The sequence below is a fragment of the Rhipicephalus microplus genome, chromosome 1, assembly GCF_043290135.1.
Source record: "Rhipicephalus microplus isolate Deutch F79 chromosome 1, USDA_Rmic, whole genome shotgun sequence".
NCBI classification, from domain to species: domain Eukaryota; kingdom Metazoa; phylum Arthropoda; class Arachnida; order Ixodida; family Ixodidae; genus Rhipicephalus; species Rhipicephalus microplus.
The window spans coordinates 252,296,958-252,310,540 of NC_134700.1; the positions used below are offsets into that span (position 1 = coordinate 252,296,958).

General features: G+C 46.1%; 1 protein-coding gene across 1 annotated transcript in view; it reads left to right on the forward strand.

Annotated features, from left to right (window-relative positions):
• The first annotated feature begins 947 nt into the window (after positions 1 to 947).
• Positions 948 to 13,583, forward strand: part of LOC119186509 (uncharacterized) — an 80,715-nt gene continuing 68,079 nt past the window's right edge. The window contains exon 1 of the mRNA XM_037435066.2: positions 948 to 1,445. Coding sequence (XP_037290963.1) covers positions 1,426 to 1,445 — 20 coding nt within the window. The 5' untranslated portion in view covers positions 948 to 1,425. The remainder of the gene's footprint in view (positions 1,446 to 13,583) is intronic.

Genomic DNA, 13,583 nt, shown 5'->3' on the forward strand with positions numbered 1-13,583 from the left:
AGACAATTCAACGAAAAACGAAATAAATGATCAAGACAGATGGTTCGACACATTAAGAACATATTTTCTTTTTTTTTTTTGTCGTCCAGTGTAGGAGAAGGTGCTTGTTACTGAAATCACCAGTCTCAAATGTTCGTCAGATGCCACGCTTCTTATATATCTTAGAGAGATTTGCATAGCCAGTGGTAAAGATTTAGTTCACATATATAACCAAACAGAGTCTAATAATTTAGTCTGCTCATTTGTATGCTCTAAAATGAAGTGTATTCGTACAAGGTCCATGATGAATTTGCAAAAGAAAACATGATCGAAAAAAGTGAAGTAATTTATATATGTAGAGTAGAAATCCTGCGCAATAAGATGAAACTAGAACTACGTTCAAGGGATGATACATTGTTTCGTATTACAGATGCTGAGTAAGCATCTGTAGCGTTGTGGAAAAGGGCAGTTTCAAGAACGTGCGCATGCATAAACGCACACACGCACGCTAACGCAAACACGTGCGCGCCCAAATGCGTTGTATTAATCGTTTCCCCCTTCGTCGTTGTCCATATTGATACAAAACAAAACAAAAAAAACCCCGGTGGCTAGCGTATAGCCAGCCATTTTCTCGCTTCAAGGTTTCGCTGCAGCCTCTTGGACTTCCCACTTCTCCCTGCAAGTACAGCGGCTAGAATACAGCAAGCAGTCCGAGTCGTGCTGCTGCGCAGCGAAAACTCTCCGCGCAGTAGATGGCGCCACTTTCCCGGCCGCTTCTTGCCATCTCCCGAGCACGCGTTCCCTCCACTACGTTCCCTCCACTGCCCACCTCTTCCGCGCACTGGCGCGGAGCTGAGCGACGCAGCCTTCCCACAGTCGGCGGCGAAGCGCCATCGGCCGATAGAGTTGGCGCGTGACGCCAGCTGCAAGCGCTAACGAAACCCTCGTGTCAGTGGCCGCCTGCGTCAAGCCGGTCAGGCGCGCCGGATTAACACGCGCGCCTTCGAACGCATCGAAAGCCCGCGATGGATCTCTAAGAGGACGACGTGCCGCGCGCGCCGCGGACAGTGCACCCAAGAGCGACGGGCTCCGCACGTAGCTCGGAGCCGAGGCTCGGAGCCAGCGGCCGTTCGCGACTACGGCACGGCGGCGGAGTCCGCGCAGCGCTGTTCGGTGTACCTGTGGCGCGGGCGGCGGTGAGGGGCGGCTGATTGCGGTGCGCGGTTCTCGAGTCGCGAAGGAGACGTCGTGTCTGCCAGGCAGGCGGACGCCGCAGAAGCGAGAGTGCGCCATGACCGCGCCGCGCTCCCGGAGAGCACGGCCGCGGAGGCGAGCGGCCCAGAGACGGGGACCCGGCGGGCACCGGGTCCTCCGGTCCCGTCACTGACGCTGGCAGGAGCGGCGGGAGAGGCGGCTGACGGCGATGCGACCTCGCTCAAGACCTACATGGAAGACGTCGGCAGGCGGTGAGTCGTCTCGAATGCAAACCAGTGTTTCGCTTTTGCACGCACGATGCTTGCCGACCGCCTGTTGCACTTTACAAACCTAAATCAAACGAAAACCTTAACATTCTAAGTTGCACGTTTTTACAAAGCAAAAAGTACATAATAAATTATGTACACATGACCGAATATAATGCATGGAATGTTCCCGGTACTCTGCGCAATGTTCGTTTCCCGTATTAACGTAACTATATATTGCATCGGTTACATATTGCGTCCCACGTGAATGGCTAGCACTTCTACTTTTGAAGTGGCCAGGGATGGGAATGTAAGGGTCGACGTATACATGCATGAATTCCGAGGTTCACGTGTCATTGCGGCTATAACGTGTTGCCTACTTGTATACTGTAGCATGCAACGAATCCAACATCTGCGCTGTGCGCTGAGCATAACTGATACAGAAATGTGGAATTCCGCCATTTACAACGAATGAAGAGTATTTGTAAGGGTACTTGAAGCTAGCTCCAGCACTGGCGATCTATAATTGAGATTTACTTAGATGGACTCGAAGTTAGACCGGCCCAGATGCGTTCATCACTGATAATTTAGGTTGAAACTGTTCAGCATTATTATATTAGAAAAGATGAAAGTGACGAGGACTTCAGTGTTGGTGAGGAGGTTAATTCGGAAACTATGTCATAGTACACCGGCAGCCATGCAACATACACCACACCTTTATTTGCCAACACAATGGCGAATTTCAGTAATTTGAGACACCAGATACTCGTAGCATTCAGGTCGAGAACGTCGTAATTTTTTAGGGGTGAAGCTCCTGAAGCCGGGTTTGTTCCTCCAAGGTCGTGATACGTGGGCGCCTATATAGTTCGATGACTCACTCCGCAGATGCGGACGGACGGACAGACAGACAGACAGACAGGCGGACGGACGGACGGATGGACGGAGGATTCAGAGTTTAGCGATAAAACCTCCGAAGCTTTGCCCCAATCATCACCATTCACTCCGTGGATATGCTGTGATGTTTTTTTAGAAGTTGGGGCTGTTTCGCCACTGCGAATTTCTGACACATTTCCAGCTGCTGAGGATGTAACAACTCGCTCAACGAAGCACGCATATTTTCTTAATGTTAAGGACATTCTCGTTCACGTTCTTGCTTTTGCGGCGTGCAGTTTTAAAGTAACGCATACCTCGCGCCTGCGAAGAGAGCCCGTTCGTGGACTGCATAGGCAGGCGTTTACGAACGTTTAGGAGCGTCGCGCATGCTACCTGTTGATTGTGGGAGAAAGACGAACGCCGCTGTGGTTATCCGGAAGGACTGCTTCTTGAAATCGCTCTCGCTGGACCTGCTTAAAGTGTGTACGTTCCTTGATCAATTTAATGTGACACGTAACAGGTATTTTTAGCATTTGAATTTAAAATATTTTCTCCCCAAAACAAATTTTTTAACAGAAAAAAAATAATATAACGCTTTTGTTTCGCTCCGCTATAGCTCACAATATTTGAGATATTTTTTTTACTATTTTCTGTGGATTAGCATCCTGTGCATGTGCACATAGCGTTCTCACAAGTTCTGTCATCACGTGATGATGCAACGGCGCTCGCCTTGAGACGATGGATACAAATGAACGCTGCGCCGTAACTAAATACTGCGGGGTGTACGGTCACACTGATTCTCGACACTGTACTATCACGACACCCGAAGCAGTAATAATGGTTTATCATACCGCTGTAAGGGCTTCCGCGGTAATTTATATCGCTGAGGCTGCGTTGTTATCACCTTTCAGCCGTTCTTGCCAATGCACAAGGTTCCTTGACATGATGGCGTTAATGCACTTGCATCAAATATAGGAACACTGGTATTTTATGCATTCAATTTCGCCATGTATTCAACAACGCTTTCGCCCGGAACTGTTATCGGGGCAGACTTAAGGTTGCTAAGGTGACACCGTTATTTAAAAGTTGGGGATCTAATAATAGAAACAGTTACAGACCTGATATGTCCTGAATATTAAGGGCACACATTTTGAAAATCTTGTTCAATTACAAATAAAGTAATTCCTTCTCAATAACTAAATACTTGACCCCGAGCAATACGGTTTTGTCTCCTGCAAATCCACAAGCAGAGTAATCCCGGTCTTATCGCAAATTAATAACGCTGCACCTAATAAGCCGGAAGTAATATCTGCGAGTAATGGACGTCCACAAGTACGATACCATCAATGCGTTGGGTCATCATGACCAGCGGGCCAGAAGTAAACAGCTGTTACCGAGGAGTGGTCTGATGAAATTCAAGCCTTCTAATTTTGTTAACCGTCCTACGGAGTAAGACAAAGCTCTACTTAATCAGGTTGGCTACCCCTCAAGACTTTAACAGGCTGGAGAGGTGACCTACCTGTTACCTAACACCATTGGGGATCAAGCAATCGCCTTTTTTGTCTCCGATTGTCCAGGAAGACGCAGAATCCAGGATTCTTCGTCCAGGAAGACGAAGAATCGCCCAGGAAGACGCAAGTCAGGGCCCCGACACTACAGAAACTTCGCTTTCCTTAATGAGGGACCCTGCGTATGCCTGTGGTAAACAGCCATCCGTCTTCTAAACTGTCTTCTGTAGAATGTATTGCAAACGCTACACCATTGCAGCAACGATGCCGAGGTGCAACCTTAGCCGCATCGATGAGACCCCCATCAGTCAGTATGGCCGTAATGGCGACTGTTGGTATGGCGCTAAGATGCGCATAACAAAAAAAGAGACTCGATCCTCGTTATCAGTGTCTCGCAATTAGGTTGCCGTACACGTTTCAGGCTGATACGAGACCAACGACGGTGTTGAGACTCCTCAGGAAAGTACTTCTGAATCCGGATTCACTAGTTTGGTGCCCCGCTGATGCGAGACGGGAGAGTAACGGAAGGGCCGACGGGCTTTCTCGCACCAGCAACTGTCGCAACCCTACAAAATTCCACGCCACACTCGAAAGAAAGGCAAAAAGGATAGCCACATAGGTACATCATTCCACATCCGTATGTTTGAGCAGAACAGTTGGAACATTGCGTGGAATACAAACGAACATATGATTGGTTGATTGATTGATTGATATGCGGGGTTTAACGTCCCAAAACCACCATATGATTATGAGAGACGCCGTAGTGGAGGGCTCCGGAAATTTCAACCACCTGGGGTTCTTTAACGTACACCCAAATCTGAGCACACGGGCCTACAACATTTCCACCTCCATCGGAAAGGCAGCCTCCGAAGCCGGGATTAGATCCCGCGTCCTGCGGGTCAGCAGCCGAGTTCCTTAGCCACTAGACCACCGCGGCGAGGCAAACGAACATATACCCTAAACTACAAAGAAGACGTCACATAAACCCCGGAATGTTCGTGGTACGAGGAACGGCCAACGCTCGCGCTCATCACGTTGAAATGCAAACTGTGGTTTCAGACCATAAATTATTCGCTTTTGTGGCTCACATATCGCAAGAAGTGGTTGGAGACCTGGCTTTAGCAGCAATCCCGTGAGCCAGCTGACTCATTTGGACCAAGCCCAGTGAACCACAAAGGCCAGTCATCAGTGCACTCATGTGCTGAGGGCCCCGTGCATCCACTTGTCCAGTAACATTATGGTCAAATAAGGTTTTTATTACAGCTAACTGTCCCGGATAACAATAACCATACTCAACTGATGAAATAAAAGAGATGCCGACCTTCGTAAGATAAACTAATATATTACAAAAGGAGGCCGTATCTGCTCACAAGGAGTTGTGATCTGAAAGTAATAATAAGGTTTTTGTGTTTAACGCCCCAAAATCACGATATGATAACGAGAGACACCGCAAATTTCGACCGCCCATACACCTAAATCTAAGCGCACTGGCCTCAAGCATTTTCGCCTCCATCGAAAACTACGCCGTCACGGCCGCAATTCGATTTTGCGACCTGCTGGTCAACAGTCGTGCACTATAACCATTAGAGCGCCGTGGCGGGTCAATTTGAAAGTAATATCTGCGAGTAATGGATGCCCACAAGTACGAAGCCACTATTTTGCTGGGTACGTTAATCCGGGAATGACTTTAATATAGCGAAGATGACCAGCCCTCCGAGAGTAATCTACTCTAAACTAAGAAAGGTTCGATAAAATTCAAGCGCTCTACTTTTGCCAACTGAGGCCCTGAAATACGGGTACCACCTACCATAACCATACAAAGCTAACCTTGATAGGATTGTTTATTCGTTTTTCCTTCGAAAACAATGGCACGTACCCACTCCGAGGAATCGGTCAAGAATCAGTCAATAATCAGGAGAAGGTCAAGAAGTCTTCTTCTTTTCCGTTTCCTTTTCCTCTCTCTTTCTCTTTCTCCTTCTTCTCCTTCTCCTTCTTCTCCTTCTCCTCCTTCTCCTTCTCCTTCTCCTTCTCTTTCTCTTTCTCCTTCTTCTCCTTCTCCTTCTCCTTCTCCTTCTTCTCCTTCTCCTTCTTCTCCTTCTCCTTCTCCTTCTCCTTCTTCTCCTTCTCCTTCTCTTTCTCCTTCTTCTCTTTCTCTTTCTCCTTCTTCTCCTTCTTCTCCTTCTTCTCCTTCTTCTCCTTCTCCTTCTTCTCCTTCTTCTCCTTCTCCTTCTCCTTCTCCTTCTTCTCTTTCTCCTTCTTCTCCTTCTCCTTCTTCTCCTTCTCCTTCTTCTCCTTCTTCTCCTTCTCCTTCTTCTCCTTCTCCTTCTTCTCCTTCTTCTCCTTCTCCTTCTTCTCCTTCTTCTCCTTCTCCTTCTTCTCCTTCTTCTCCTTCTCCTTCTTCTCCTTCTTCTCCTTCTCCTTCTTCTCCTTCTCCTTCTTCTCTTTCTCCTTCTTCTCCTTCTCCTTCTTCTCCTTCTCCTTCTTCTCCTTCTTCTCCTTCTCCTTCTTCTTCTCCTTCTCCTTCTTCTCCTTCTCCTTCTTCTCCTTCTCCTTCTTCTCTTTCTCCTTCTTCTCCTTCTTCTCCTTCTCCTTCTCCTTCTCCTTCTCTTTCTCCTTCTTCTCCTTCTCCTTCTTCTCCTTCTTCTCCTTCTTCTCCTTCTCCTTCTTCTCCTTCTTCTCCTTCTCCTTCTTCTCCTTCTCTTTCTCCTTCTCCTTCTTCTCCTTCTTCTCCTTCTCTTTCTCCTTCTCCTTCTTCTCCTTCTTCTCCTTCTCTTTCTCCTTCTTCTCCTTCTCCTTCTTCTCCTTCTTCTCCTTCTTCTCCTTCTCTTTCTCCTTCTTCTTCTCCTTCTCCTTCTTCTCCTTCTTCTCCTTCTTCTCCTTCTTCTTCTCCTTCTCCTTCTTCTTCTCCTTCTTCTTCTCCTTCTCCTTCTTCTCCTTCTCCTTCTCCTTCTCCTTCTCCTTCTTCTCCTTCTCCTTCTCCTTCTTCTCCTTCTCCTTCTTCTCCTTCTCCTTCTCCTTCTCCTTCTTCTCCTTCTCCTTCTCCTTCTCCTTCTTCTCCTTCTCCTTCTCCTTCTTCTCCTTCTCCTTCTTCTCCTTCTCCTTCTCCTTCTCCTTCTTCTCCTTCTCCTTCTCCTTCTCCTTCTTCTCCTTCCTCTTCCTCTTCTTCTCCTTCCTCTTCTTCTTTTTCTTCTTTTTCTTCTTCTTTTTCTTCTTCTTCTTCTTTTTCTTCTTCTTTTTCTTCTTCTTTTTCTTCTTCTTTTTCTTCTTCTTTTTCTTCACAATCTTCTTCATCATCTGCTTCATCTTCTTCATCATCTTCATCTACTTCATCATATTCTGCTTCTTCATCATGCCCCGCCGCGGTGGTCTAGTGGCTAAGGCACTCGGCTGCTGACCCGCAGGGCGCGGGTTCGAATCCCGGCTGCGGTGGCTGCATTTCCGATGGAGGCGGAAATGTTGTAGGCCCGTGTACTCAGATTTGGGTGCACGTTAAAGAACCCCAGGTGGTCTAAATTTCCGGAGCCCTCCACTACGGCGTCTCTCATAATCATAGAGTGGTTTTGGGACGTTAAACCCCACATATCAATCAAACAATGCTTCATCATCATCATCATCTTCTTCATCTTCTTCTGCTTCTTCATCATCATCTTCTTTTTCTTGTGCTTCATCATCATCTGCTTCACCTTCTTCTGCTTCATCATCATCATCATCATCATCATCATCATAATCAGCATCATCATCATCTTCTTCATAAAAATCAAAATCATCATCATCATCTTCTTCTTAAATAGCAGGTGTGCGTGAGCGAACAATTTTCTGTTGCTTCTTCATCATCATCATTATCTTCTTCTTCTTCTTCTTCTTCTTCTTCTTCTTCTTCTTCTTCTTCTTCTTCTTCTTCGTCGTCGTCGTCGTCGTCGTCGTCGTCGTCGTCGTCGTCGTCGCAAACATGAATGAGCTGGTCCACTCCGTCCCGCAGTTGCGGAGAACAGGATCATCTGACCACTTATAATAAAACTAGACGGCAAGAAAGTAAATCGAGTGCAGGCATCTACTTTCTGACTATCGCAGACATTTTCGTATTTCAGCACTTCTTTAATGTATAAAATTCCTCCCCACATTAATCGCAATAGTTCCTGCAGGCACTGCAACGAATTCGCTAGCTCAGACCACATGTTCTGGCGTTTCCCTTCGTTATGGGGCCGGACTAATACAATGAAGATAAGTGGATATCCGCTATCAAGATCCCCGAGGTCGGGAATCAACTGTGGGCTGCATCATAACCTATAGTCAAGTGTCCTAGGATACGACTTCAGGAATACCAGAATTTATACATACTAGCAGGTTTCCTAGTAAGCTTTTATGGAAGGCCGCACAAGCAGTAAAGCAGCTACAAGGATGTGTGGTTTGTAGGGCAAATGCGGGGAGGTGTTCTAGAGAAGGGATCTTTGAAGGACGCATATGTGATCGCCAGCAGATAGCGGCATTCCGCTGTCGTATATAGCGGCGTGGCGCACCCTACATCTTCCAAAGCGGTGCTTTCTGCGCGCTTCGATGCTCCTATCTGTCAAATGAAACGAACGCTCGCTTCGTGTGAACTGTGAACTGGAAAGTACATTGGGAAATTTAAGTTAGTTTTGAATATAAAGCGCCAAAGACGTCTACAGTACAGAAATGAATACAAGGCAGGCTATGATAAATCACCAGGAGATTGGTATAAGGTAACAAATGTTGGAAGCATTGATGACGAAATAGCAGACCAAATGACGCCAGGCCTGCGCGGAAGGCGCGGCACAGTCACTGCAAAAGCTATAGAAGAGCGGCCTTTCAGAGCCTTTTTTTTTAAACACTCATTGGGTAACTGCTGCAAGCACACTTGCAGGGTACCCACTACGGCATTATTAATACTAATTTCTAGGTAGTAGGCCGGATCTCGCTATGGTATGCTTCGTCGTTCTTCTGAGAAGCGGCGTGGTATCCTCTAGACACTTTTTTGCCCATTGTTCATGCAGTGGCTGACGACGATGAGGAATTTTGCTTGAAGCGGGTACGCACCACAGTTAATTGGTGATCAAGAACAAGCTTTAGTGATAGGTTGGATCATTCGATGACCCACTCGTTACGCCTGGTCGTTCTTTCACAGAACAGTTCTAAAACGCTTTATTACTCACATTGACGCGATTCATTTTCTAACATCAAGCCTGCCTAACGCAAGTTTGCGAACAAGTCCCAAGCACCGGCGTGGCTCAGTGGTAGAATACTGGGCGCAGCGGACCCAGGTTTGAGCCCCACTGTGTTCTTGGTACTATTTTTTTGTCTCATTTCGTGCGACAGTGGTTACGGACACCGGTGGCAGCGGCGGCGGCGGACAACCATGGCGCTGCGCGTGACCCGAGTTGTGATCTCATAACAGCTTTCGCTGTAAAAGAAAGCACGTGTCGTGAGATTTTTCCTGTGACTCTTGCCTTGGCATGTATATGACTCTCTTTAAGAGACAAACGCTAACTCTATATTTTGTGACTGCCCATTATACTTGACGCCAAGGAAGATGCTAACTTCAACGCTGGCAGGCATCTGAGGAACACCGCTTAGTGAAAGTTACATCTTGTCAGCAATGTGCGACCGAACAGTGTCAAAAACTGCTACAAGAGCTGTTCTATATTCTACCAAAAGCACTGGACAGGATACTAAGCTGTAGGGTATTGGGCTAAGTGGCTACCGTACATACGCACCACCTCTCCTTGTCCACATCATTCCTCTTTTTTCTATTCTCTTATCCCCTGTGTACAGCAGCAGGCTATAGAACGTACTATAGCTCAGGCCAATCTCTCTGCCTTATAATAAATTATCGGACTTTATCTCTTTCTCTCTTGAATTCTAGGACTCTCCAACGAGAGTATAAAAACCTCAAAATGAAGTTTACGTGTCTTGTTAAAGAGAGCCATATAAGTGAAAGCTCAGAACTCCCAGAAAAGAGGACTCTCACCTTTTAGAGTGCACATAGGGACGTCAAACCCTATGCAGTACAGTTGGAATGTGTTCTTGCTGTATATATAAGCGATGTGGAATTGCTGAACAGGGAATGGAAATGGCTCACGCGAGATTCCCCGTCTCCTCATCGCTATAATCTTCAATCTTCTCGCGAACTTCTGTCTTGTTACTACTTGCAATATAAGTAACATAAAGTCCGGTGTGTTGGAGCACAGGCGCAACTGCATAGACTTAGCAGGTACTTGAAACAGGACAGATGCACGTGTGCTGTCTATGCGCATTTTATGTTGCCCATGTAGTTGGGCCTGTGATACAAAAATAGCCAGGGTTGTAAATGCGTTATAACCTCACACCTGGGTTGAGGTTATAATTGTAGAGGTAGCTGCGGGCCTTCTGTCAAGTGTCTGAAGCAACTTTTAGCCGCAGTCTCCTCCATCGTTCATGGAAATAAAACAATTATTATTATTATTATTATTATTATTATTATTATTATTATTATTATTATTATTATTATTATTGTGTGCCTAGTGGATGATCAGTGCTACTGAACTGATAGTCCGAGAAATTAGCTCGGATCCCTCCAGTTTTTCTTAATAATTCAGAAGTTCACGAACGGAGATGGAAGTCTGAAATTCACCGTGCTTCTGCATCTTCTGCGTCAGAGTAAAATCATATAACGCAGACAGATAGGTAAAAGTAAACAAACTTCATTTAGGTACACCGAAGGAATCCACGTTTGTTTTCAAGGGGAGGATCGCCGATGGCTACCAAGCATGGAACGAAGAGGCCGCTGCCTCGTGGGCCTTCTGGACAGCCTTGAGCTGTTTTAGTCGGAGTGGATTCTTGATCACGGAATAAAACTCCTCTTCAGGGAATTCTCGATGCGCTCCCTGCAAAGAGGGGCTCCTTCGGGGCCCTAAAGTAAATGTAATCTTGGCTGTCCGGACAAAGTGCTGAAATTTCGGAGCAATGACTGCATAAGGGAGATGTTTAGAATTTTTCACCTCCTCCAGCTTTTTTGTTTGTTTGTTTGTCATTGAGCCATCGTATATATGCCACATTTCCCAGAGGAATATTCAACGGACTCCCAGCAGTCAGCCCTAGCGATGATCTAACATTGCGCAGTGTGTACCCCCGTGACATACGAAAGCGTCACGGCGTCTTAATTGCGTCCAACGTTCAGCAGGCGAACTCGTGTGCTTCCTCTCAGTTTTCTTGCTAGCCCCGCCGCGGTGGTCTAGTGGCTAAGGTACACGGCTGCTGACCCGCAGGGCGCGGGTTTGAATCCCGGCTGCGGCGGCTGCATTTCCGATGGAGGCGGAAATGCTGTAGGCCCGTGTGCTCAGATTTGGGTGCACCTTAAAGAACCTCAGGTGGTCTAAATTTCCGGAGCCCTCCACTACGGCGTCTCTCATAATCATATAGTGGTTTTGGGACGTTAAACCCCACATATCAATCAATCAATCAATCAATCAATCAATCAATCAATCAATCAATCAATCAATCAATCAATCAATCAGTTTTCTTGCTTTCGCGTTCACGTGTTTGTCGCAATGCGACATCGCGAATAGCGGCTGTTTTTGCTTGTTCTGCGGAAGGAAACGTGAACGAAAAGGAAAGCAGGAAAAGAAATGGAGCGATTGGGGCGCCGAAACAACGTGGCACAAGTGCGAGTGCGCCGCGCGCAAATGTCAGCGGTCGAGAGAGCCCCGCGATAGGTGAAAGAGGGCACTCATCCATTCGCGCGTTTATTTAATAAAACGAGTGCGCGGGCTTTAACCTTACACGTTCCGGTAAGTGCGACGAAAGACCATCAAGCAAGGTTTCTGGTGGCCCGCATTATACCTGGCTCTGTTTTGTTTAATACGTACCTGCAATTCTTCAGTTTTAAATGTCCATCCACATTTTTATGGTTTGGTTGTTCGGTGCGGAAAGGCAGTTGACGCATCAGTAAATTGTACGAAAAACTCAGGAATCAAACGAGACAACCAAGTAAGATGCAATGTGACGTCTTGAAGAATCAACTCAGCTGAATGTGTGAATAAACGTCATGGAAGGCAAGTGACGAGTTCCACAAAAAGCCGCTGAGTCGGTGGCACTATACCAGCAGCATGCAAGTGATTCATGCACTGGCCCAGAGGCTTAAGTCAGCATGTATTAGAACAGTTTATCAATCAATCAATCAGTCAATCAATCAATCAATCAATCAATCAATCATGTTCATTTGTTTGGTTGCATAGCGTAAATACATATGCAGTTAGGTATGTTGCAGTGTAGACGTTACCTTCACCTTAAAATCACTTAATTAACGTACTGAATTTACACTGGCTGCTACATAAATCATCATCACATTTATACCTGTAAATTCTCTTGGATAACGAAATAAAAGCTGAAGAAGCTCGAATAAGAGCTGTGGGTCCAGTGTGGAGTTAATTAGCGCGTAGGCAAGTTAATGTAGCGCGTAGACATGATAACCGCTGGCTATTAAGGGTAACAGACTGGATTGATAGGAGGAGGAACAGGAGGAAAAGGAAAGGCAAGGATGTTAACCAGTCTGGAGCGATTGGTGTGCTGCCCTACTCTGGGGATAGGGATGAGGAAGTTTGAAAGATGGAAAAAAAAAAATTAGAGAAAGGAGAGCTCGCACACGCGTTGGGTTCACAAATGCTGATGACTTGGAACATGTTGACGCACACTGAGTAGGCAAGAGGGTTAGGGAAAGCCAGAAAGCTAGGTGGGTGGACGAGATTAAGAAGTTTGTGAATATAAAGCACCAAAATTTTATTTAACTCCTATAGGGAACGAACGACACGAAAATGACGCACACGGGTACTGCATATCCTCAAAAGAAGCATCATGCAACGTTGAATTCTCGTTTGCTTTTCGTGTGAGCTCTGCTATATTAAATTTGCATGCTTCGTACGGAGAAGAGGGAAAAAAAAGCCCAGTGAGAGCTATCGACGAAAAAAAAAAAAAAACAGATCCCATAATTCGAGAAAACAATTATGTCGAGCGCAGAGGCCTCGTTGTGCGACCTACAATGTCTTCACGTACATATAATTTTGCCGTGCCTACTGAGGAAACGCACCGTATCAGTTTTTTTTAAGGCCTCATTTTTTCAAAGCCTTAAGCCGAATGTTAACAATCGGCGCCTTCGTAGTAAACTCGAGTGATGCGAAAAAATATCATCGTCGCGTTATGAAGTCACCACATGACGTCATCACATGACATTACACTCGGCTAGAGGGTGGGCCAATAAGGGGGCAGCACAAAACAAGGCGAGCCGCTAGCAGCTTTTGAAGTGGGACGGGAAGGTATCAATACATCGAGTGAAAATGAAAAAAAAATCATAGCGTTTGCCTTCAATGCTTGAGCGTATGCATAAGAGACTGTGATTGTATGATTTATTTATTTATTTATTTATTTGTCAAATACTGTAAGACTTTCGCAGGCCATTACAGGCCATTACAGGTTGTGTACCGAGGTGTACACAATGGAGTACATTGTGCAATATGTCAAACTAGAAATTGATAACAACAACCAAATCGACGAAGTACAGCTGAGTCTCGTAATCAGGGAGGAAATGGTTAAAATGTACAAATCCAACAAGACATTATTAATGACATCCAAAGCAAAGAATAATAAGCAAGTGTTCCCCTAACAAACTCCATCCATGCTGGAAAACAGTCTGTTTAAATTTCAGTCACATGCAGCGCGCACTTCGAATGGCGGAAAGCGCGGCTTCGGGAGCGCTTTTCCGTGCGACACGCGT